Source organism: Halyomorpha halys, unplaced genomic scaffold, assembly GCF_000696795.3.
Source record: "Halyomorpha halys isolate HHAL.00 unplaced genomic scaffold, Hhal_1.1 Scaffold435.1, whole genome shotgun sequence".
In the NCBI taxonomy this organism is placed as follows: domain Eukaryota; kingdom Metazoa; phylum Arthropoda; class Insecta; order Hemiptera; family Pentatomidae; genus Halyomorpha; species Halyomorpha halys.
Genome location: NW_027105120.1, coordinates 371,896 through 399,461, shown reverse-complemented (window position 1 = coordinate 399,461; position 27,566 = coordinate 371,896). Strand labels below are relative to the sequence as shown.

The 27,566-nt window shown below is 29.0% G+C and overlaps 2 protein-coding genes across 11 annotated transcripts in view; both read right to left on the bottom strand.

Moving 5' to 3' along the window:
• Positions 1 to 7,867: 7,867 nt before the first annotated feature.
• LOC106682709 (cytoplasmic dynein 2 light intermediate chain 1) lies at positions 7,868 to 22,568 on the bottom strand. Of its 5 annotated transcripts, none has more exons than XM_014423720.3 (11): positions 21,686 to 22,523; positions 21,487 to 21,607; positions 21,310 to 21,417; positions 20,420 to 20,659; positions 20,074 to 20,142; positions 19,839 to 19,996; positions 19,396 to 19,537; positions 16,252 to 16,341; positions 15,735 to 15,806; positions 13,922 to 14,027; positions 7,868 to 8,321 (listed from the first exon to the last, which is right to left on the bottom strand). In XM_014423720.3, exons 1-11 carry the CDS (start codon positions 21,718 to 21,720, stop codon positions 8,269 to 8,271), a joined length of 1,194 nt encoding a protein of 397 aa, XP_014279206.1. In that variant the 5' UTR covers positions 21,721 to 22,523; the 3' UTR covers positions 7,868 to 8,268. The 5 variants fall into 5 exon arrangements, 4 of the variants coding, with proteins under 4 accessions (XP_014279206.1, XP_066904688.1, XP_014279207.1 ...); XR_010843748.1 differs by having other exon boundaries at positions 8,287 to 8,321; positions 15,731 to 15,806; positions 21,686 to 22,495; XM_067048587.1 differs by lacking the exon at positions 13,922 to 14,027 and having other exon boundaries at positions 21,686 to 22,568.
• A 2,620-nt stretch (positions 22,569 to 25,188) lies between these two features.
• Positions 25,189 to 27,566, bottom strand: part of swm (Zinc finger protein swm) — a gene marked incomplete in the record, with an annotated part of 40,152 nt that continues 37,774 nt past the window's right edge. For all 6 annotated transcript variants that reach the window (XM_067048554.1, XM_067048577.1, XM_067048563.1 and 3 more), the window contains 1 exon segment: positions 25,189 to 25,936.

Genomic DNA, 27,566 nt, shown 5'->3' with positions numbered 1-27,566 from the left:
GCGAGAATTTTCGTCCCTACCACCTTCAATTCAATTTAGTTTAGGTGCTTCTATGATTTTTTATCATATACTGAAAAGTTGTATATTTCAAAAATAACAGTATGCTAAAAAAGGAGGATAATTTATTGAATACTATAAATATACACGTTATATACGTCTTGCCTTGTTGGATTGAATCTTGTAAACTAGTAGGTGTTATCGGACACGCTCAACTTCTTTGGGTGTTCCATGCACAGGATGACCAATGTGATCTTGATCTACCAGCCATCCAAGCGCAGAACTTTTGAAGTAGTGCAAAATTAAACTATAAAGAACCCGTCAACTAAGGCTTAAGAACTCTGTATAGAACTTTTATATTGGTAGAGATACGTAATTCTCGATATTAAAATGTTGCCCGGAAAAAGTGCGGTATTATACTCTTATCTTCCAACTTAAGCTTCAGGTTCACATTATTAAGGGACTGAGTGGATACTGGAAAAGTTTTTCAAACAATTAAGATATTGGTCAATCCTGAAGTATTCAGAAAATTAAATTATAAAAATATCTAACAGTTCAGTAACAAAGTGGAAAAAAAAGGAAATTTACTACAGCGCACCTATATAGATAGGTAAGTAACAATATTATGAGTCAATCTCTGAGAGAGATGCTCCAAAGTCAATGAATACACATAAGTTTATAGTGCATTCCAATAAATATTTTTTTTGTAAACTACATTTAATAACTAAAAACCTGGACAGCCATTTTTGTACTATATATTAAATTCCAGGTTGTTTTAATAATTACAAAAATAAACAAACTTAAAGATTAATAAGATGGGTTATTGATATGGACATCATAATGTGATTTAGAATCATCAAGAAAACCGCCTAAGCCAACCTGGGAATGGAGGGAAATGATCAATCGATTAATCGAATTTCTCTTAATCGTAAGGTGTACGGTTTTTACACAAAATAATAACTTACATACTATATTGGTACAAATTAATCCTTTTATAACACAAATTTACAATGACATGATAATCATATTGTTCCTGTTTAAAAACGGATATGAATCGACTACTGCAAACATATTCCAATATTTGAATTGTATCAAACCTATATTTTGAAAGTGGATAAATGAATTGTATAAAATTTTGTTTTATTTAAAACGAAAGGCTTTAAATAATGCACTGTTAGCACAATTATCATGAGAAAGTATCTGTAATTTCTGCTTAAAAGATACTTGATTAAGTAATTTCTAATGAAATATGTTTAGAATGAAATAATATCTAATGCTCTGGCATTTCTTTTTTCATTTTGCAAATAAATATTTGTTGCTCAAAATGAATGGATAACTAAGTACTGTTCTATATATCTTTGATCATGCGAATGCTGGATTTCCACAATATAACTAGTTATACGGATAATTTGAAGTAAGTAAAATTGAAATTCCTTTTTTAGAACAAACTCTACATAAAGAATAGTTCAAATGAAGAAACTGAAGTTGTTTACTTCCAAAATTAGAGCCGGGGCACTCTGCCAATGAGCCCAAGATGATACAAAAATACATGATAATACTAATAGCTAACTCACCGTTTTTTCTGGAACATAGTGGGTCTGTAGGATGGCCGCAGCTTCTGGGCCAGGGTCTGGAGCGACATAAGAAGAACAGACGTTGTTAACACCGAGCATGGTAGCGCGAAGACTAGTGGACTGGGAGCATGCGCGCTCTAGCGTCACGGTAGACAATGGCCTCTATTATAAATCGGCGACTGAAAATCGCTGTGTCGTTGCGATATACAGCCGTGCAATTGAGACACGGATTTCTAAGTCTCCCATAAAGAACAATAGTTCACAACTAAACACTGTGTACATGTAAATTTAATATCAGGATTAAGTCTGCTCAGAACTGACCAATGGCAGCTTAAATGGAGTGGCAGATGTTGGCTATACTGATAAAAGGCAACTTATGTCTGGTGTAAATTGGTTTTTCTTTTTTTACAGCTTCTAATAAATGTCGGCAAAACTTGTTTATATTGACTTGATAAATGAAACTGATAAGATTTAATTCGTATTTCGTCGAATTTGTCTTTTTATGTTTAAGACAAAACTGAGCAATACAATAGTGTTGTTCTTATATCTATAATAAAAGCTTACTATAGGTAGAGTTCAAAAAATTCTAACTCTAAATGGTTTAAACATTATTATTTTAATACCTACAAAAAAAAAAAAAATAGTTTTAGAATAACTGGAAACTACAGATCTTTGGAAGACTATTGCCATTCATTTGAAAAATAATGAAATTATCTACAACACAAAATTAAAATCATTTAAATCAGCCAAGATGTGTAAAGATGTTCATGTGCATATTTTAAATATAAACCTGAATTGGTTTAGAGCTATTAAATTCCTTGGTTCATTTAGTTTAAACAAGGTTATGATAAGAATTAAAAATAATTTAATTGAACTGAATGGTATTTAAGTTTTCTACAAAACAAAATAATAACACAAACAAACAAATCTTGAAGTATTTAGGCAAGTATTCTTGGAATTCTGTTCACTTTTCTAAGAATGAACATTGGATACAGGCTCATTTACATTACATAAAACCCTCAACTTTTTTTTTCCCTAAAAGTTTTATTATGTCTTTAGGTTAGTGGTTTGTGGTTATTTGAGGACTTACACTTTGTGATGTTGCTGGTCCAGGCACTTAAATTTCTAATGACTGAAACTTTTTGTTGTGCCTGTCACAATGACTTCGTCTAGGGCTATCTGTAGCTCAGGTATTTGAGGTGCAGGTTTTTGCAATCTGTGAACTGCAGCGGTGCCAATTCGAATCCGGCATGGGGGGTCGACTTTTATTTCTGTGGTGGTCCCATGAGATGAAAACTAGACCCCCACCATGGTTAGAATAGGATAATATTCTATAGATAACTCCACCTTCCCCACATCTCAGAAATGACTAGGAAGGAGGTCATTAAAAAAAGATGACTTCGTCTGACAGTTGCAAAGTAATAATTGTGAATCACAAGTCAACATTTCAGCAAAGAAAAATCAATGTATTTGAATTAATGCCAAATAAAGTTACCAAAAACAGTGTTTATCACATACCACTACAATGAAATTAAAATTTTATGAAAAAGTAATTAAAACCAATATAACCCTGTCACTAAAAAAATAATAATAAATTGTATGTGAATATTTAATTTTAACTAAATACAATAATTTATATCAAACTTTCAAAATGTATTCATTTAAACTATATATGTTCAAATTAAACAATAGGAAGCCTAGACTGGGCCCTGTTTCATAATGAAAACTACGAGTGTTTGTTCGTTGTACAAGTATAGAAATAACGTGGTAATTTCACTAATACTTATTTTTTTTCATAATAGGGAGGACTATTAGTAATATTACAGAGGTATAAAAGTACTAAAGTACAAGTTACTATTGTACAAGTCAGTGTAATTGTATTAAGTTAAAACGACAAGATTAATAGTATTAGTTTGTACTTTATTATGAAACAGGGCCCAGGTCAGCTAGCATCCTAAAACTCAGTAATTTATTACTGAGTAGTATTTATGTAGAAATGTTTTGGGATAAAATTTAATAAGAAGGCAAGCATTAATCAAAATATCAAGCAATACTCAAAATACATAAATATTACTCAAAATGTAAACCTTAGGATGATTGATTTTGAAAATCATATTTTTTTATATATTTCAAGAGAGATTTAGGAATATATCCTGATTTCCCTCTCTGTTCATGCCACTGCTATGAATACATTTAGAGTAATTTCAAGAATGATGAACATCAAAAAGTTGTAATATCAATTTACAGCTAAATAATCAATAACAGAAATTTATATTCATAATCAGTGACAGAGAGTTTACAAAATCTTTCTTTTATTTTTATTCTATTTTTCGTACAAACAGATACATAAATTATAAAAACTGCACTATTTAGCACTGCTGCCTATAGCTACTTTTGAAACTTTATTAAAGTATACCTAAACTATAATAACAATATTTTTGAAAAATAACTCCATTCCATATTTTCCAATCAAAGGAAATTAAGGAATTTACTGATACTTGATCAAAATTATAGTCTTTAATAAAAAATTGGGACTTTTCAAAAATTACCAAATTATAAATATTCACTCTCTATAATTTTGGGATTTACTGTTATTTTATATAAACAAATCAACTCATTAGTATTCCAGAACAATCCTCCGTATTATTTTTGTTACATTTTCTATGGTGTGGGGGGAAGAAGGAAGAAATTTAACAAAAAAATCCATACCTTGTATTATAAGTATATTTATCTTTTTATAAGTACTAGAGGTACATTTACAGAAGATGAAGGAATTTCAGTAAAGTGAATTTCCTGGGTTCATCATTATTATAAATCATAATATTCATTCTATTTTCTTTAGATTTTTATCTTTTAATATTAATCAGGCTGAGATAAGTTTTATGTGATTTTTTATATAATTAGTTATTTCTTGAGTATTACTAATCATCTTTTAATATTTAATACATTATTGTTTTTTCAGTAAATAGTTTTACAGACAATAAATTTGTAAGATCAAGATATAAATAATATTTTAATTTACAATTAGTTGTAAGTTACAGTTTTAAACACACTCCTTTATCTGAATGGAATCGGTGCAAATATCAACAGATTATTCCCCTTAGGAGTTTTGGGATGGGATACCTTTTTATATTTTATATATCCATTAACATAAAATAAAACTTGCCTCAAAAGAGGGATGACACAATGGCAAATGGCTCAACATGATAGTACTCTGGTGGAGAGATGGTAAATGCTATCCATAAACATTTTTCCTTTTACCTATTACACATTTTTAGTGAAAATATTTCATAAGTCAGCACACATAACACTGACCTAATAAGTAAAGCCTAATGAAAATCATTTTTGCTGATACCTAAGCTATAATTGTTGAGTGGGTAGATACAAATAAAATGCTTTTAATGTTTTATTTGTTACAGTGTATATAACATAAAACGTTCAAATGTAGAGAGAAAAAAGAAAACTAGCTTCAAAGCGAGCACAACAAATACTTCACAACAATTGGTGCCAAAACAAAGCACTCACCAACGCCTAGTGATACAATCGATATATATTCAGAGTTTCCCACAGAGTAACTTGTATACAATAAAAAATGAATTTTTATATCACACTTTAACAATTTTATCAACTACAACATAAATTATTTTTGATAATGCTTTTTATCTTCAAAATATATGATTTTGTAATTCAAGTCTATATAGAATGGATACTAATAAACTTTTAATGTCAAAATAAACTTGTAATAGGTATGTACAAACTTTTGTGGAATTTTGACAATTCAAGTCTAAAATTAAGTTGAGTTTCAATGAAAAAGATTGTGGATGATGAAAAAATGTTTTTTTTAAGTTGAAACTGAACAAATGTAGATGAATTTGAGTTTTCCATTTTTTGAAAAAATACTACAGTGAAATTACAATTTATGAGAAAGTTCCATAATTAATGACCAACAGAAATAAGATTTTTATTGCTCTAAATAATATAAATTGCTCTGGAATCTATTTTTTGTTGTATATGAAAAGCTATTAATTTATAACTATTACATATATATATTTATACCTATTATTAACGTATATTTATACTTAACTCAATGTTTTTATAATGTGAATTTAATCCATTCATACTTATTACTGCTCTTAAATGTTTCAGACTGTAATATTTATAAAAAAGTTGAAAATAATAAAGACAATCAAATTAAACAAGAAAAAGGGATCATATTTTAGGCTTATCAAAATAAGGTCTTTATATTAATTACTTTTCAAGATTGGTTCTTCTCAAATTGATCATTTTTCCAACTTAAAAATTTTTTGAATCATCTTTTACCTAGTGAATATTCAAAACTATTCATTCTACAGACTTTAAAGCAAATTTAATTAGTTAAGCAAGATGGCCTGGATGTGGTCAAAAAGGAACTCAAATAGTAAAAAAGCTATTTATTAAGGGCCAATGTTTTTTCCCAACTTTGCATATCAAAATCAGAGCTATCGTCAAGGAAGTAAGCCAGAGAATTAATTTTGTTGCTTAATTCCTCCTTGATGAAGTGAGGTGAAAGTTTGGTGCTTAATATCACTAATTGAGTTCCTTTTTTACCATATCTGGACTATCTTCCTTGATTGTTGGTCCTTCAATCGATTGTCAATCCTTGACACTTGGTCAATCAACAATATTCCAACAAATTTAATTAGCTTCCATTTCATTTTATCAGAGAATATTTAGGATCAAAGGTCCTCTTACAAATGACAGATTTTGAGACAAATGAAAAAAAAAAATGATAAAGATCTAATTTTGATTAAATTATAATAAAAATAGAATTACAAAATGCATATTGAGTGTACAGAACACAAAGAAAATATTGTTCTCAAGACTTAAAAACTGTTCAAGTGGTAAATTATAAAATGTAAATGAAACAAATAAAAGGCCAATGAAATAGCTGTTCTATTTTATAATTGTTGACACCTTTGACTGAGAAAAAAATTCCTACCAAGGTGAGAGGAAACAAAAGAAAATTACACTGTCAATGCTAATATAGTTGACAGGTGCAAACTCTGAGGTGGGATAATCATCATCATCTGATTCTTCAAGTTTGAGTGCTGGTATTATAGTGGCATTCATGCACGATTTCCTACCAAAAGCTTGTAAAAGGGTTGAGCACCTCAGTCCAGTTTCACGATAGCTGCAGCCGCCAGTTATGAAAAGCATAAAACCGAATTTAGTTGTGGTTGGTTTTGGTCAAACAGTGTCGAAGTTATATCACACCTGATGAACAAATCAGTGAACAGTACAGTTCTTAGCAATAGTTGAGAAAGCTGGTAGTCCTACGAGGTTATGGAGTGGTGGTAGTTGCCAACTTCACCTTTGGTACCCACCTGTAGGAAAATATTTGACAAATCACCACCTAAATAAAAAGGGAGTAAAGGGGGCTGTTGTACTAAAGATGCTGATCGAAAAAAATTATTATGTTTGTATTATAAAAACCTTCATCCAATTGAGTAACCATAGTTGACGATGAGAACCAACTTGTTCTAAAAAGGTGCTGAAAATAACCATGTAAAGATAACCATTAACTCTTGAGCTTCCCTTATAGAATGAAATGAAAGCAAATTCATTCTGTGCAGCTGTTCTCATAGAACAGGAGCTAAAGTCAATAAAATAAGAAATAATTCAAGAAATTAGTTTTTAATATATTTCACAAAACGTAAAACAATTATGAAAATTTGACTGGATTACAAGTATGAATCACAAAGTCCAAATCCTTCCAATCTCTTTCACTTCATAAAAACTGGTATTCAAATAAGAAATAGTATAAACCTAGCATACTTACTTTTTTTCAAAATCAAAATTAGATACTTTTTGTATTATAACAAATCAAAATTTATAACTTAGACTTTTTATTCTATGTGGCATTATCATATTTAAATTATTTTTTCAGAAGAAAAATTTTTTATCCCATCTATATTATCTTGGCTTTTCAAAGTAATGTCAAAAATATTTATGGGATCATTGAAAATTGATTTATTATAGTAGTGATAAAATAAATTGCAATGTATGGCAGGTCCTGGCATCCTTAATGAGCTTGCTATCCAGTTTCATTTTGTAAAATATTAATCTACATTTTTGTACCGCAAATATTTTATAATTGTAGAAATTTTACTTCACTTTTATTTTTATTTTCACTTTTATTTTTATTTTTATCTTCGAGAACAATAAAACTTTTTTATTACATATTATTTTTATTGTTTATAGTTTTTTAAATTTATTTATTGCTATTTACAACTGTACCTTCTTACACTTACATCCAGTAAATTTGATTTTAGTTTATAATGGAGTAATACAGGCGTGTAGAGAAACTACCCATTGTAAGAACTCTGACAGTTTTTTTTTTTTTTTAACATTAGCAGGTCTCGTGGCCATCTTCTTGTTTCTAGGTTTCAAATAATTTTTATTATTATTTTTTTACCATGTAAATTATTTAAAAACTCAACAGTCATGAATCTGAAATTCTTAAAAAATACAACTTCATTGTTTCCGCAATGTATCCTTCAAATGATATTGTAATAATTAGAGATTTTTATACAATAAATATAATATAAAAAGTAATCATACAGTATTTTATATATATATTTTTTAAATATATAATATATTCAAAAACTTCTTTAAATATGAAGTAGCAAAATTAATAAATTTTCTAAAAAAAATATTCTTAGATTTCTTCAGGGGGCTCCTCCTTTTGGTCTTCAGTCTTTTTTCCATTAACTAAAAAAAAAAAAAAAAAAAAAAAATTAAAATACCAACATTATAAAATGATATAACTAACATTTTTGTTAATTTATTAACTATTGAAAGAAAATATACTTCAGTTAAGAATTTTTCAAGATTTGCTAACAGCAAATCATTTTAATATTTAATTTCATTTTAATTTAGGAGTATTTTTTTTCACAATGAAAAACATTGATAATAGAATGGAATTATAATTTGTGATAGCAGTAAATTAGAACATGATATTTTTGGTTGGTTATATTGATATTTATTTTTGTCATGAAATGATGAATTGAGAACTTATAGACGTAACCAGAAGCGAGTATGTTCTGTTTGAGTTCCTCTAGCTGGGGATGAAACAACTAATGAAGCAATCAAATATTAACTTTGTTTAACGAATATTATTAGTCACAAAATGAGGACCCTGAATTAGTCAATTACACGAGAGAAACACCAGAGTAGATCAGTAGGGAGCTATTGTTTAAACTGTCAGTGTGTTGTGAAGAACTTTGCCTCAGGAAGTCATTAAAAACATCTCTATCTGGTAAAGGGCTTAAACAGTACTAACATGGAATTTGGTTGGGTCCTTTGTTGTAGAAAATTGGCATTATTATATGGTTTGTAAATAAAAGAGTAGATGGTGACAATATTTCTTATATAAAGAAATTATAGAAAAAGATCTGCTGACTGAAGAAGATGCACCTTGGAAAAGGAAAAACAAACAGGTACTCTCTACTATTATTATAACAGTTAGTGATGTTATATATTGCCGTTTATTAGAGGTGAAAGGTGCATGAAAAAGGTTTGGGAAAATTTAAGAGAAAGGTTTGAGGGCGTTCCAGAGGAGAAAGTGATTGATTTAATGTTTGACCTTGCTAAAATTAGAAAAAACAGTGGTGAAACATTGGATTGTTGAACACGAGGGTGGTGGACACAAATAAAATGTTTTTACTGTTTTCACTGTTTTATTAGTTATGGTTAAATAACATAAAACGTTCTTACTGTAGTGGGAACTAACAACACAAGTACACACACAACACTTAGCAACCTTTCACTTGCTGTTGCATACCGGCTTGTGATACAATCCATATATTCAGTTTGCCACAGAGCAACATATATACAATAAAAAATAATTTTTGACATCTCACTTTAACATACCCTCTTAAATATCCATTTTTTTAATAAAATTTAGTTTTACATAATATTTCTTACAAAAACAGGATTAGCAGAATTTTCATTTTACATACATTAATAAAATAATTTTTAAATTACAATATTAGTTTTGTACACAGAAAAAACAATAAATAACTTTTAAGTTACAATTTTTTTTTTTAATGTTTCACAATAACTTCATTGAGTTCTAGATTCAAACACCTCCAACTGGTCGTCTGTCCTTTTGTAGATGATTTGAACTTTTCGTCTTTTGACTACATCTTTATTTTTTTCAGTCAGAATTATAATATTCACCAGGTTTAACAGTATTTGTTGGATCACTAAATCCCTTTTTCTTTCTTGGTTTCTTCTTCTTCTTACTACTACCAGTATATTTCTTACTTTTTTCTAAATTATCTGCTTCGCAATTCACTTTCTTACTTTTTCCTTCTAAATTATCTGTATTTTCCTTTTCTCTAGAATCATCTGTGCATCTTAATGATCCTTCAAGTCTGCTAGGATACATTTTTATCTGTAGATTTTCTTCCGTTTCAAATCTCAAATTGTTTCGGTCTCCTTTATCAGCTTGTTCTTCCAGTTCTCTTTCATCTTTAGGTAAATTTTCATTACTCTTCTATAACCTTTTCATTTTTTAATTTTATTTCTTTTTTGGTTTCTGATACACTAGTAGCATAAACCGTAACATTTACATCAACCTTTAAGTTGACTATATAAAATCCCTTACATCTTTTTCCAACTATTACAGTATCATTCTTTACAATTTTTACTTTGTCTTTGGAAAATGTCATGTATCCACCGTTCTGTGTTATTTTATCAACAGACAATAAATTTCTGCTAAGATCTGGTATGTACATCACATCTTTTAGTTGACACTTGTCACTTTTTACACAACCAACCATTTTGGCTGTCATGAATGCATAGTTTTTAGCAAGATATACATCAGCATCAATTGATTGTGCCTGCGACAAAACACTTACATTGTTGGTCATATGTCTCGTGGAACCTGAATCTAAGATCCATCCAGTTGATTTTTTACTACATTTTTCAGTAAGGAAAGAAGCTGCTGAATTTTTGTTTTTACACAAGAAACAGTCCTTCTCTAGGTGGTTTCTTTTTTTACACACACCATAGCGTTTTTTCTTGGTAGGACAGTCTTTACTCAGATTTCCTTCTTTATTGCAAGAAAAACATTTCCTCTTGTCAGAAGTAATTCTCCAATTTTTTCTTACATTGGTTTTGAACGCAACTTGATTGTCTGATTCCTTAGTAGAAATAGAAGAGCGTTTTTCTTCAGCCATCAGTCATGTTGTTAAATTGGAAAGAGTTTTCAAACCAGAGCCTGTGCTTTACCAAGCACTTATAAAATATTTATACTCCTCCGGAAGGGTAGTTATTACTTTGGAAATGATCATTTCATCTGGTATATCATTTCCCAATGATTTTAATTTAAATGCCAAATTTTCAATTGAGCTTATGTGGCTTGCCTAGTCTATTCCTGTCTTAAATTTAAAATCAAAGAACTCTTGCAAAAGTTCAAACTTTTGCTGAGAAATATCTCTCTCATAGATGTCACATATTTTGGAATACATTTACAAATATTTGCAGGAGTACAAGTCAAAATATGAGTTAATGCTCTCTGATTCACTATTGTTACTATTAACTTTTGGGCTTTAGCATCATTTTGTAACTACACCTTATAGTCTTTACTTTACTGCTCTCTAGGACGCTCAAAATCTTTAGAAATAATTTGAAACAACCCAATTGCTTTGAAGATGTTTACTTTGAATTACCACATTTTTAAGTTCTCAGTTCCTTTCAGGGGCTCAATCTGATGTATTTCATTAAAGCTGTTGAGATCCATTTTATATTACTGGTTACACTTAAATATTTTTACTTTACGAAGTATTTCAACACTAGCAAACACTACCGAACTGTCTTAACTGTCTCACTACAAATTTTAATTTTGCGAACTGTCTGAGCCCCATAACCTGTTGAATGCGAGGGTAGTGGACACAAATAAAATGTTTTTACTGTTTTATTAGTTATGGTTAGATAACATAAAACATTCTTACTGTAGTGAGAACTAACAACACAAGTACGCACACAATACTTAGCAACCTTCCACTTTCTGTTATATACTGGCTTGTGATACAATCCATATATTCACAGTTTGCCATAGAGCAACAATAAAAAATTAATTTTTACATCTCACTTTAACATGAATAAATATCTTATGAGGTTTCAATGTTTAGTTCAAGAGATAGCTCAACTGGGTAAATCCTTAACAGACAGGGAATTGGTGAGATATAACATTAAAGGCTTACCACCCTATCCTTACCATCCTGTTTTCATCGCTATTTCGGTAAATAAAAATATTAAATTTACTGAAGTAAGGCAAATGCTTTTGTCATTTGAAAGAAGGTATAACCTTAATAGGAATGAACAAGCATTAAAGATATATCATAAAAGGTCAAACTTTTGTCTGAATGCCAGGTTTATTTGCAAAAAACCAGGTCACCTAAAAAAGGAATGCTGGTTTAACAAAGAAAATGGTAGACAACACGGTAGAAATGGGCCATCTGATACACAAAAGCCTCAACCAAGAAGACAGCATAAAACATCTTTGGCTAAAGAATTTGCCTTATGTGCAATTAACAGAGATAATAAGTATCTGGCGGAGAAAGGAACTGGAGAAACAGAGAAAGATGGAATGACTATCTATAAAACTCATCAATCAAAAATTAAAAACAATAAGCACACAAAAATTTATAAAAACAACCCTAACTTTCAAAATGTTTTGATTCCAAAATTACCTGATGATTCATTATCTGTGACCAATAGAATAATAAAGTCATCCTTTCCTAGGAAGAAAGCATGGAAGAGAATGATGAACACTTCGAAGACAAAGTTCCTGCAATGAAAGAACAATTGACATCTATTCAATATCAAACATCAAATGAAGGTAAAGCAAAGAAGCGCCAAGACAAAAAGAAGAAGCAGAAAGAGAAACCTGCTGAGATTGAAGGAAGGTTACAAGAATTAAGGGTTTTAATTGGTGATCCAAGACTTCGTTTCAAAGTTGAAGAAAAATTTGACCGAAAGATGAAGAAGCTTTTTATTGAAGATTTTTACACTGAATAAGATGAAGAATACCCTAGATTAAATGCAGATGACTGTTATTGAGACCTGGATGAAAAGAATATGGGTTGTGAAGCAGAAAATCTAGAAGAAGAAAGTAGGACATACATACATACTACTGCTACTGCTACTGGTATTTGGTGGGTGGAACAAGTCTGGCAAGTGGCCCTAGTGGTCCTTTTTGCCAACTCTTAACGGTTACCTGAGTTGCCACCTGTTCCTAAAGTGAGGATAGTAAATTAAAAAAAATTAAGATCAAGATTAGAATTTGATGGAAATGCAATAATCTTGTAAGATGTAATAATCTTCAAAATGGAAGGTGTTTTAATCAAGAACATGCTACTCAATTATTATAATTAACAGAAGTTGAAGTTTAAAACAAGACATATGTAGAATACAATCAGTATTTTAAAATACAGCCTCAACAATATAAAAGATTCCACAATCATGAACTTCTGATAATGTCTAGTTAGAGTAGAAGTTCCAATTAAAATCCTAGCCTCTAGAAAAATACATGTCTGAGGGCAAATCAGAATTAAAATAATAACAATGAAAACAAAAGAAAGCGTCAAATGGCTATGCTATTTTAGTTGATATGTCTTTTTTTAACTAACTATTGCGGGATCAACGGGAATGAAAAGGCAGATTCGCAGACCAGACTAGCCATAAAGACAGGTCGTCATAACAACATCAACATTCAAAGATGTTATTTCGTGGATCAAAGAAATTGGATTGCAAGAGTGGCAAGATGAATGGTTTATCAAACAGTGAGACGTCCAGCTAGAAACCATTGATGTGTCTACTGCAAAAAAGACCTCATCATTAGCCACATTCTCACTGAATGTGTTGCTCAAGAATCACACCAATTTTCTTCAGGTTTACAGGAGATCTTGAGAGAAGATCCCACAAAAACAAAACTTTTTCACTTTTTAAAAACTATTAAAATCTATGATCACATATAGTCTAACTTTAATTCCAGCACATATAACTGGATGCATAATTTAATATAGTAATTTACTAACAATTTCAATTATAATTGCAACTTTGTAAAATGTAAATTGTAATTGTAAATTTCTCACTCTGTAATTGTTAATTTGTGAATTGTCAATTGTAATCTACTAAATTTGTAATTCCAGTGTAAATGACCCTAGTGGTCGAAACACTTAAAATTAAACAAACAAACCAACTATTAAAATTCTTTGAGTAATTTTTAAGTAGTAACAAAAAGGCCTATTTAAAAACGTGAAAAACAACAAAACTTGTCAACCATTGTAAAACTAATTTACCTGAAACAGTTCTTTCCAAATCTTTTAAATCAGTCAGTTTATCTTCCTCCTCAGAAGGAGAGTTGCTGACTGCTCGAACTGGTTCAATGTTAGCAAATGGATTAACCTAGAAACAAGTTTTAAAACAATACTACTTACAGCTACTATAGAATATGCTAAATAATAAAATAGAAAATCATAAATGAACAAAGAATGGCTTATATTATCAGTACCTATGATCATTTGAATAGTTTATTTATAATATATAAATTTAGAGTATATTCATACTATACATAAATATTTATAAGGTGGAAGCAAATACACTATACAAACTTCACTTCTCAATAAGTTAGTTAATTATCTTTTTAAGTATTTTGTAATATTGTAAATAAAGTAGGGTTTGAAATATTTAAAAAAAAATTTATTAATTAATTATTGAAATATTAATAGCCCCTTAATTAATTATTTAATTATTGTGTGAAAACTATTATTTGGAAAATTTTATTGCAGTTTAATTTTTAAAAAATGATAAAACAAAAACCAACACAAGCAGCAATAATTTAATGCATCAGATCAAAAAATATAGAGATAATTCTGTGGGATCTTCAAGATTTCAAACTTCCCTTTGTTATTTTAAATTGCATTTCTTTCTCAAATTACCCTAGTATTGGCTTTATATTTAATTATGTTAATGCAGATATTGTATATATGTATAAATATATGATTGTAAGCTGAAAAATTCACCCTAATGACATGGTCTGGGTGGATAGCAAATCATTTCCAAAAGCAGACAGTTTTAAATACCTCGGCTCCACAATAACATCAAAAAAAGATCAATGGACTGAGATAGACCAGCGTATAACAAATATGAGCAGAGCCTTCTTCTTTCAGTCAAGAATACTGAGCTCTGTATATGGCTGGGGTCTAGCAGGTACCCTAGGAAATTGAATCGTATGATTTGAATGGAAAGTTCTCCATAGAATCACAGAAGTAATCTGGAATCAGAGTCTTAACACATGGAATAGAAGAACACTTAACTGCTTGCAAAGACTGGTCAATCAATATCTCACGATATGAAGACAAGAAGTTTAATATGGGTGGAACATGTGGCTCAAAGCAATCCATCAGGACGTCTCTATACAACAATCATTGCCAGCATAGTTGGAAAGAGACCAAGTGGGAGACCAAAATTCAACAAAGAACCAAATAAACAGATTCAACAAAGATATGAAAGAGAGAAAACTGGAAAGCAGTGCCCCAAGATAGGCAGGCGTGGAGAAGGCTGGTTCAGGTGGCCAAAGATCTACCAGGTCTGTAGAGCCAACAGAAAAAAAAAATGCAGATATTGGTTATTACAATGTTTTCCCCATAAAACCATACTTAAATGGATTATGATGGTAATAAGCTTTGAACTTTTGAACTTTGAAGCAAGCTTTCTCCCCAGGATGTTTGAAGACTAAGGACCTGAAGTATACACTCCGAAGTGCCAGAATGACTTTGTGTAAGGCATACTATCAATTTTTTTGTATTTAAGTTTTTTATACGTATATATTAGTTTATAAGTATAAGAAATTGTCAACTTGTAAGGGCAATATGTTCTCCATCTATAGTAAAAAGTTTTTGTGAAAAGATGAAAAGCAAAGCTCAATAATTTTCTAAGCTTAATAGATTTTTAGTAAGATTAGGCTTAAAATATACAATTTTGTTGCATTATTTTTTTACAGAGTTAAAAGGATTTGCAGAATTGTTTATGGTTTAAAAAGAAGAACCAATCATTGGAGAAGTTAAAATATACAGAAAAATAATATAAAATAATAACATCAGATATACCAACGAGTTTGAGCTCTTCTCTTTCTTCCTCTTCAAATTTTTTGCTCCAATATTCAATTGTGGCCTGCTTTTGAAGCTGGAAAATTAAAAAAAATAGTTGAAGTAGTAGTCTTCAGCAGTAATACAGCTATTGTTAACACCAAAAGTGAGGTGGGAGGAATATTCGTTAGTCTTGAAAACAATTTAAAAACTGGTCTAAAAATATAATTAAAAAATAATGTTTGTGATTAAGTTTTAATCTCATTAAAGTGTTTATCTTTTGAGCAAATGAGCATTATTAATAATTTCTCACAGTTCCCGTGCAGAAAAATGGATATAATTATCATTAATTAAAAACAGTATCTGTAAAGTGAATGTCAGTTTCTTTTGACTTTAATGAAACAATTTATAATTTAAAAATATATAACACTAAAATATTTTATTTTTATTTTTTGGTGTAAACAACATTAAACTTGTTCTTAAAGGACTGTTAAAAATCAATATAATTAATTTTTAAAAAATTAAATAGATTTCCTAGTCACCTGTTCTTCCCTAATCAAGTCGATAAGAAGTTCAGCATATTTAGGGTTATCTGCAGGATTTTCTTCTGAAATCGATTTAGATATTCTTTCCTGAAATTAAAAATTGTTTTAGTGTTGATAGTGTTTCAGTTATTTGCAGTTGAAGTTAGAACATTTACATTACAATGAAATATTATTCCTTAGTATAGGAGTGGCCAACCCAAATGATCTTGCATGCCAATTTGGAAATGCATCAAGACTCCGCAAATAAAATTATAGGTCCCTACAGATTATTATATGTTAGACTTGCTATAGGCTTTTTTTGGAATGAAAAATTGAAACATAATGAGCTTTAACCTTAAACAGATAAATAAAACAGGCAATATCTGAAATATATTTTTAAATCAAAGTAAACTTTTTCTCATAATTTGGACAGTTCATTTTTTAATATATGGATGCACAAATAATGAATTTTTTTAATACATTGGCATTTTGCTCCTTTGGAGATTATAAAATAAATAATGAGGTATTAATAGTTGACCGTAGATTAATATGAGGAGAAGATGATCAGAGGTGCGGTTAGCAAATTAATAAAAATTTATTTATTTGTGATGTTTTGCCTGAATTTCAAGTCTTCATCAGGGCTAAAAAAACAAAAAAGATATAATAACCATCACTCAGAGAAACATAAAAATAAAAGAAAATAATAAAAAAAAAATCTGGAAATATACATACCAATGAATTAAATAAAAAGTATTTGATTAATAACAATAGAAGTAGATAGTAGTTTTTATTTATTTATTTTGTATAATTCTTACTTCTATAATATTATATTTCATCTTTTATTCTTATCAACCACTTACTATTTTATTTATTCTTACCTACTTCTATTGTTATTAATCAAATACTTTCTATTTAATTCATTGGTATGTATAATTCCAGATTTGTTTGTTTATTATTTTCCTTTATTTCTATGCTTCTCTGAGTGAAGGTTGTCATATCTTTTTTCTTTTTAACCCTGATGAACACGTGAAATTCAGGTCAAAACGTCGGCACAAATAAATAAGTTTTTTTTATTTGCGGACCGCACTCCTGACCATCTTCTCCTTATATAAAATAAACATATTTTGTAAAAGAGTGATGAATTTCATGGAGTGAGAAAATGTACTAGGTGTTTTAACCATCCCTATATTCATCATCACTATAATGTACGGTTTTATAACAATTTTCGGGCTAGAACATTGTTTTCCCTTAATTCCAGCGTTAATTTAGTGGTTTATTTTCCAATGAAAATTTATTTGTTATATTGATCAGATTTCTTCTTATAACACTCTTAATTGAGTTTTCTTTTCTATTTTTTAGAATTATGTATTTTGTTACATAAATATGAGATGGACTGACTTGAAGTTTGAAATACAGTACCGGTAGGAAGCAATAGTTTAATTGATTCCACAAACGTTATTCGAAGGTAATTGTTCGGTTGTAGTTTGGATAAAACATTTTCATGAATTGAAAACTTATTAGTTTTACCAATACAGATTAAACTTTTTTTTTCGTCTTTGCGCTCTTTTAAACTTTTTTTTTCAATAAAACAGTTTGTGAAAAAAATGTTCTATAACAGAAAAAGTTAATATGTTGTGAATAGATTACAGATGATTTATACTTTTTTTTTCATGTTCTTCTGAACATTTTTGGGTTGAAAACAATTAATCAATTAGGAAATTCTACTTTTAAAAATATTAATAATTAGAACCATCAACGATGTAGATTTAAAAGATTTCATTTATTTAAACATTAATTAAATTTTAGAAAAATATTTTAGTAAATTACTACGATTTCTGTATTTAATGGGTGGGATGCTCTTTTTCTATGGATCTGAGGAGCGTGTTAAGGTGAAGTAGTACTCTAGATTGTTATCAGTACTGAGAAGGTGAAGTAGTACTCTAGATTGTTATAAGTACTGAGAAGTTTACTAAGAAATAGGCAGGATGAAAAGGCTGTTCCTTAGAAACTTATTAAGGCTTGACTTCACATCAAATGTAGGATTGATGGCTAAATACCTCTTAATGGATGGATACGAGGTTTTAAGAACTGTTAAAATCAGGAAGGCCTCACAGCATGCAGAGCCATTATGAAATACACAACAACAGCCTTTTAGTTTGCAACATTGATAATTTTAATCCGCAGTATATAAGTATCTATATCACTGAGTCCCCTTCTAGCATGTCTGCCGCTAAGCTCTACTTGCTCAGGAAATCAAGAATCTAAATTCTCTTATTATTTTTTCTAGAAACTGCCCACAGTTGATGTGCCCATTCCTCTATTCTCAAGGCTATACATTCAAGTACATTTGTCTTTTGTCTCCTATTTTTTTTTGAAAGGTGCAACCGCTACTTAAACAGTAAATTTATGCTATCACAATTGTGTACCTCATGGAGTTAATCTTGCCTCCAACCAGATTGCTCTATTTTCGAAGGCTGAGCTGTCATGACCTAGCTTTGCTTGGTCACATATGCCTCTCTTGGCATACATTAATATTCTACCTGTTCATTATCCTACCAAAGCTTTATTTAAATATTTTATTTTTTAAAATATTCAAATTTATTTGTTACAATTGGTTAAACAAATATATTTACATTAATTGGTACCTAGTAAGAATCATTTGTATCAGTTGGCATAGCATAGTCTGTTATGCATAATTCCACACATCAACTTCAGTACCTATAATAGGTCAGATATCTACTAATTAAGTCAAAAAGCTGCTCAATCATGGTTATAAGACTGAGCGATTTACAATACCTTATTACATGTTTACTGCCAATTGTGAGATAACTCGTATTTTGCAATGTTGCCTGGGGCACCAACAAATTATCTCAGTTTGTTTTCTTACCACATTTTTGCAACTATGAATTTCATTGTAGCTGCACAACTGATACGAGGCAAGTAAAAAAAGTACAAGCTGACATATAGTTGGTATACAATAATACAAACTATATGTAACCTTGTGGTTGGCAGTCAACTTTTAAAGCAAAAATTGAATCACCTAAAAATAGATCAATAAATACTGATATTCATTTACCCACCGATGATCTGCAAAAATCAAAGAGAAATACAGAGAGAACTGATCAACGAAAAAATTATGGTGTATATTCAAGAAGTATATACCTGAGGGAAATGAGCTTCTAAAGTAAGCCTGTACTTTTCCAATGAATGTTCCATCTTAGAAGCAATAGGATCAATTTCAGTAAGGTTATCTGAATATGGTGACACATAAACTGCTCTGTTGTAATCAGTTTTTTTCATTTTTCTATAAAAGTAAATAGAACTACAAAAGTTATATTCATTAACTTTAAAAAATAATTTTGGCTTGACCATTTTTTCAGACTGATTAATATAATTAACTCCAGTCTTAAATCAACCACAGAAATAAGATCCCAATTAATTTGTTTGTTTTCATAGCATAATATATATTTGTTATAAGCAATATAATGAAAACGTTTATATAGATTGCATAAAAATAGATAAGCTTCTTAAATGTAAATATTTAAATAAAATGAATAAATAAATGAACATATGAAGAACGAAATGTATATTAATTGACTACATACATCATATCATCTCCATGTGAATAATGCTTCAAAATATTTTTTGCATGCTTGATAATTTCATTATTTCTATCAGTCCAATAAAAGAGATAGGCTCCATAAAGATGAGAGAGATACCTCATAAATTGGGTAATTATCCGTTTCTTTTCAGGTTCGAATTTCTGATCAAAATAAAACATAAAGGCTACTTGTCATTTGGACAATACTAATTTCACCAAAATAATTAAAATTTACATACATAAAATACATCATACATGGTACCAATGATTATAAGCGGAAACGGGAATGGCTTCAGATGTCCAGCATCCTAAAATCAATATTCTCAACATTAAAAATAAATTTAAATAAAATGAAAGTAAAATTAATGAAATAAAAATTGTAAGTAAATTCATTACTTAAAAGGATAATAAACATTTATTAGATTTAAAAGCTTGTGCACATGATTGAGATAAATGAAAATATAAATGGAACATGAAAAAATAAAATACTAAGGCATACTATTGCAAGAATCAACAGTAAGCAATATATACATATATTTTATCATGGAGTACTTAAACTCAAATCTTACAATGAAGATTACTTACAGAGTGGTTGTTAGGCATCGCTGCAACTCTAGATTTATGAGAAGATTTGAAATCGCTTCTATCTTTGAGAAATTTTAAAACAATCCCCAGCACCTCTTCTTGTGTATAATACAGAAACTGAGGTTTAGAAAGATTTAGACACAGACATACTGTGAGATTTGGAGAATCAATAAGGTAAGTTAAAGCTTCTTCATACAATATACCACCTCCCAACTCCCAAATATGACACTTTGTAGTATCCTGATAATATAAAATTTTTATTAAATGTTGTAAAATTATTATTTTCAAACAATCATGTAAGCAGTTCTGAAAATAATGTGTAAAATTGTGGCATAAACAGATACTATTAATAATAAATTAATTCAAAACACGCATACATGTATCAAGCAGGATTTCTGAATATTGTTCTTTTTTTCAAAAAGAAACTCGAACAGATTATTTTAAAAATTTATTATCAATAGTTGATCAGATTGTATGATTCTTTTAACTTTTTAAAAACAAAATAGCATACAGTGTAAACAATTACAAGATAAAAGTAGTAAAACTATCAAAATTTTAATGAGTCAGTGAAACCATTCTATTTATTAATTGACAAAAGAATAAAGAAATTGCAATTTTAATTGAGGAGATGGTATGATAGTTCAAAAATGAACAATGAAAAAAAGTTTCATAAAATATCATAATAAAGCTAATTTTATATTATTTGTCAAATTTCTTTTGTTTAAATAAAATATTACTAGTATTATTTGTATAATTATAAATTATCAAATTGTTTTTGATTTAGGTACATGAATTTTCAAAACAATGGTATTATCAATTTATTTTTTAATTAATTTTATTGTTGAATTAAAACTTTTCTACTAAAGTTAGCAAAGTTAATAAAAAATTACGTCATCAATGGTTATGTAATCCTCTGGTGATGGGAAATAATCCAGCATAAAAGTAGGTTCAACAGAATCAATTGTGCCATAAAACTTCTGGATCAGTGATGTCTTTCCCTGAAAATAGATGAATATCAGAAATCCTTAGTAGATGATCTAAACAATACAACCTAACTATGCTCATACAGAAGAAGTATTTCCCACAAATAATATTGACTTTTGATGTGGTTCTATGTATTCTGGATCAATTGTTCCTTTTTTCAAAATTTCTTGAACAGCATAATCCAGCAGTGTTCCAGCATAATCCCTGCATGGATGAATTGAGGAGGTAAATAATTACTCTTATTTTCAATAATAAGATTGGATTTTAAAAATAAATTCTTACCCTGGTAACTTCAATTCCGGAAATGATCTCTCCATAATAAAAACAAGTAATTAGATAAATTTTAGGATATTAAATCATCACAAGTTTGGCAGTAGATAGGACCTTTTGATCAATAACTGTTACTATAACTACTGTGCTAGCAACAAACCAAGTCTTTCCTTTTAAATGTACTAATTTCCAAATACTTAGTATAATATTTTATATTAAATAATATATAACTGTAAGTTTTTAGTTGTTAAGAGTATTAAAAAAATGTATAGTTTGAAAGGGCGTTAAAAACATCGATAAATCTGGAAATTTTATTTTAGGATTATGCGAACTTTAAAAATTCTATTACTAATATAGTAATCAGCAATATTTAGATTCTAAAAGATTTATTCCTAAAGCCTTCAGATTTAATATTTGGTAGCGAAAGTTTCAATTATATCAATTATAGATTTTTATAAAGAGATAATGAATCAATAAATGATGAAGAAAATAGTTATTCATTATACAGTCGAGCGTCGTACGATAGAAGTTTAAAATATAGTTATTACTATAATTCAGTTATTGTTATTTGAAGTCATTACATTCATGAAAAAAGTTTTCGTGATATCAAATATTACTAATGGTGGTGAATAGTGCCGTGAAGAGAAACACTTTTTCATGGGCCCCTTTCAAATATTAAATTCACTACGAAATTAGTTCACAATTTTATCAATATTAAATAGTAGATAGGTTAAAGAATGTATTGTTGATAAGTTAGTGATAAAGATAGGTACTTGAAAATATCCAGATTGGCTGAAACTTCGAGTTATAAGTGAATCAATAAAGAATGTTGAGACTATATGGATACATTTTATTATAATTAATAAACCAATTTACAATAATTGCAACAAAAATATTATTGAAAGCTATTACACATCCATTTTACTTTGGTAAATTTGAAAAGTAAAAATTAAAATCGGTTGGTTCCTCTCTAGTCGGGGTTGGTAATGAAATGAAAAACAAATTACTTTTTTTTTTTTAACCTGGAGAAAAAATTTCAATGTCTACCTTGATGTTATTATCACCCCCCCCCTCCCCTTGTTAAAACATGTTGTTTATTTATTAAAATAAATTATTTTTACAAAGATTGATTGTAAAAGGTTAACAACTGTTTTTGGTACTGATACTTAGGAATGCCCTGAAAGGGTCTGAATGGCGAAAGACTCGCTATCAAAATGTTTAAGGTGGGTGCAAATGATTACAGAGTTATGAAATTTTGTTTGAGACCATATTTTTTGTGGTTACAATTTGGTGGTACTTAAAAATAAAGCAACAAGTAAAAAAACTGATAACTGTTCCACATAAACACTGAACATGATAAATTGATTTATTTTTCATGGGACAAGTGAGGAAGGCAATGAAATTTCTCAGGAGATGGGCATATGGCATCAACTTAGGGGAAGGTAAGTACAGAAGTAAGAACAGTATCCCTGCTGATACTGTTAAAGATGGGAAGGAACAGCAAGTTGACAATTATAAATATTTTCTAAAAAACCTTGCATATTACTTTAAATTTGAATTTACTTTCAATATGTCTCCGATTCAGTTAATTAATAGGTAAAAATTAATGTTTCTCATATCCTTTGTAATTTGTTATAACTCCAAACAAATGGTGGATCTCCCTAATGGTCTTCAATTATTCTAAATTGCCTGATCCAAAAGCTGTTACTGCCTTGAGGTTGTCTTTATGTTTTAACCAAACTGTCAAGAATTGTTTCATAGAGAGCCACTAAAGGACTATTAATTGACCAAGAAAGGACTTCAACCCACACTTATCAGAACTAGAAACTCAGGAACATACCACAACTCACAGGACCAACATGGCTTAAAGAATGAGCTGTGGTAGTACTAACAAACTGTTACTTTGCAAATGCAGCAATATTTAGTAGGTTTTTTGTATATAATTGATGGCATATTTCAAGTAATTCAGATCTAGTTAAAGACAGAGAAGGAAGTGTTTCAGATTCAAATTTTTTATAAAATAAAATCATAATGAAGGACAGAATTTATATCTCGGAGAAAAATGAGTATTACTAAACATTGGTTCTTAGGAATCAGAGCTGTAGGTGCGAAGACATCAAGGAAGTTGTTTAGATGTTGGAATGCAAAATTAAGCCTTCTTAACTCTTATGTTAACCAGCAAGACTACCGGGACCCTAAAAACAAATCCTGGAAGTTGTGAAGATGAAACAATTCATTATTCTCAGTAGTTTCATCTCAAGCTTGTCTATAAGTTTCCTGTTAATTTGTCACCTAAGTCACAAAGAGGCACCAAATCTTAAGGGCTGCTTAAGCAAACAATGGATTTTTTATATGATTTGAACAATTGGTTATTCCTAAATAATTATTGATCAAAAGGGATTCCACAATTTTTGAAGAGGTATATTAGAGAAAGCTGTCAAAAGAAAGTAAGGGAAAAAATGTGAGGTTTTGAGGCAAGGCTTTGGACTACTTTATATTCAGACACATTCAAGGCCTTATTCTCCAAGCTGTAAGTGTCTATGTATAAATAATATCACAAATCAAACTCGATGAATCCCTATTCAAATATGATCACTTATAATGACAGCTATTTAATCAAAAAACACTAACTAGCTTAAATTGTTTCTCAGTATTAAAATAAACTTTTAAAATATTTGTTACAATCTTTTTTAATTTATAAAATTTTTAGGGTTGAATTCATTAGAGGCACTCAAGTAAAACTTTTCACTGTTATTACTTTACTAAACAAGCTTCAGCTACAAAATTCAAAACTAACTAATACAGAATGCAACAAGTTAGCGCATACCCAAACTCCAATGAAAAGGATAAGTTGGAGAGGTTAGTTTATTCATTTTGAGAGTGAGTAAATACTGTGATCTATTAGAACAGTAATAATAATAGTAAAAGAATTTTTGCAATTTCCGCTGGAGGGGTACCTTTTTACTTAATTAAGGTGAACTTAGGTACAATTAACCATAGCCTATTCAGAAACACTTAGGTCATCAAAATTTACTACTTAACTGCAAGTGGAGTTAGTTGAGCACTTTAGTGTATTATGAGGTTAATAGCAGAAAAAAAAAATTAGCCTGCTAATGTAAACTGTATTATAGAAGCTGTCACATAATCTGACATTGGAAAAGTGCTATTGTGCATATGCCCCATATTTTCTCACTTATTTGAAAATTGAGAGTTGAACTAATTCAGTGCCATTTATGAATTCGACCTCAAAGTTTATAAAATTCAAGCGTACCTTATAATTGTGAATGAAGTAAATTTTATTCTTTTTCATGATGAAAAAAAAAAATACAAATAATTGTTCAGTATACTCTGATTACCATTATTTAGTATCATTATTTAAAAGAGTAGTGTTGTAAAAAATATTTTCAGAAATCAAAATGATTTTCTCAAAATAAAAAAATTATAAGGACAAAAAATTAAGCAAACAATTCAATAGAAAGTTTTTTATTATAATATGGGTAATTTAAAAAAATATATAGTTTTTTCATCAGCTTTATTTTAATAAATTAATATTTTTCAAAAGTTCATGATTTTGCTGTTATTAGACAATAAAAAAAAAAATAATAACCATCAGACAATAGACTTAGTTTTAATTCATAACAATGACAATTGTGAAAAATCTGATGGTTAAAAAATGCATTTTTAAAAGAAAAACCTTCAAATCTTTCTTAGCATTACACAACACACACAGAAAAGAAATACTCTTCAATAAGCAGTAATATTAAAATATATCTTTTAAGTTTAACACTTATCATTTTCAATCCTCAGGTAGATTGTGTTATGTAACTTATATAAAATTTAAAAAATATTTCTAACTATATACAAGTACATAATTTTAAGTACTTAAGTATTCACAGACTCAAAATATACATATATATATATATTTACATATATGATATATACAACGAGCACTATTCCAAATTTCAATTTATATAAATTATTAATAATTCACAGCATACATATTTGTCTAACCTTAATTCAATCTTTAAAAGTCAAATTTTAAAACTTGTATAATCTTATTATTAAAAATAAAAATATTTGTTCAGTTTCAAATCAAATATTATCAACTATCTACAAATATATACAAAAAATATTTTACAATGACTATTTCTTTCTTTTTTTTTTTTTTAACTGCACAACAGGTGTTGCATTGTTACATAAAAACAAAATTAAAATTTGTTCATTTCTTCACTAAATTATTTTGTCAGACTTCATTGTACATACCTGAAACAAACAAATGAATATCAGATTAAACAATATTTAAAAATCATTATAAAATACATTGACATAAAGAAATGAGTGAATAAAATGAAAAGATTAAACTAAATCTTGGATAGTTAAGCAACAATGTTACTTACTTAAATTTACTACTACTAATTTTGAATAACTGTCACTCTTATTTAATAGTATTCCATAGAAACACACTTGGGTATCAATGTCCACATTGAAATCAATTTGTACCATCTCCATTCGTCGACTAACCTCAGTCAAAGTTTTGAAACCTATCGCTATTTTAAATTACTTTTATAAAAGTTCCAGTAAAAATTAAGGAATCAAAATTGGGATTTATCACTTCTCCATGAAATCCACTTTCTTTTGATATCTTATGTATCAAATACTAACGCACCCGAGAGCCAGAAAAAGAATTGATAATATCATCATAACATATATGTATGATTATTATAAGAAAATGGAACTTCTTCATAAAAATTAAATTAATTAAAACACATTGCAAATTATTATAAATGGGTTTATTATTTAAACTTTATATTGGGGGTCATTCTGTTTTCTACATAAACCTTGGAATTCATTTAGTTAACCAGATATATTTGGTCATGGACTCATCGTGTATGTGGAACTGGGACACCGATGTCCAAATTTATAAAGGGTGAAATCACAGGGCACAGCTAGTCTATTTAATCAGTAAACACCACACAGTAAATAAGTATTTTTGAATCTAAAATGAAGACTATAAAACGGGGGATACTTGTGTCGAGTTCCAAAGTTATCCAAAGTCTAAAGATATTTGGCAACAAGGGGACCTACTCCCTTGTTGCCAAATCTCAAATATATAGTGAATCCGCTAACAACTTTCCTTACATAACACTTTCCCTTTTATTGAGAAGTTCAATGGAATAATAGTTTACTGTATCTTCACTGATATTACACTGATCAAGGTTTTTTTTGTTTTGTTTTTTCAAATTAATCTTATTAAAGAATTGAATTATCTTTCAAAAGATCATCAATATGGGAGATCATTTTTTTTTAAATTATTTGAAAAACTAAAAGGTTCAAGGATTTTCATGGGAACCACTGAAAAATACTAGTCAAACCTGGGTACAAAGTCTGAAATGGAAAACTTAATTAATTATCTTTCTAGTGTTCAACAATTTTTTTCAACAAGCCTCAACAAAGTGATGGTACAACATAATAGCAACAATGTAATAACAGCATCCAGGCACATGATTGTTAAGTTTGCAGTTACTTCAAATAAATACACCTTAAAGTTTTAATTCATTGATAATGGAGGATATATTGCAGTCTTTAGTTTAGTTCACTAAGATATTAACAGCTTCCTATTATCAGACCAACCTACATGTTAGCTTTTTAAGTTTAACATCCATCATGTATTTATTTCAACTACAGCTAGCTATCTACAAGGTATCAACATATTTAACCCAATCATGGAAATATTGAAATTCATTTGAAAGTGTTCGCCATAAATCAAATAATTAATATTTTATGACAGAAATCAAACAAATAATAAATTGTTGGTTTATGGATATTAATAAACTATATATTATATATATACATCCTGTTATATAATTAATATATTATGTTAACCTTTATTACT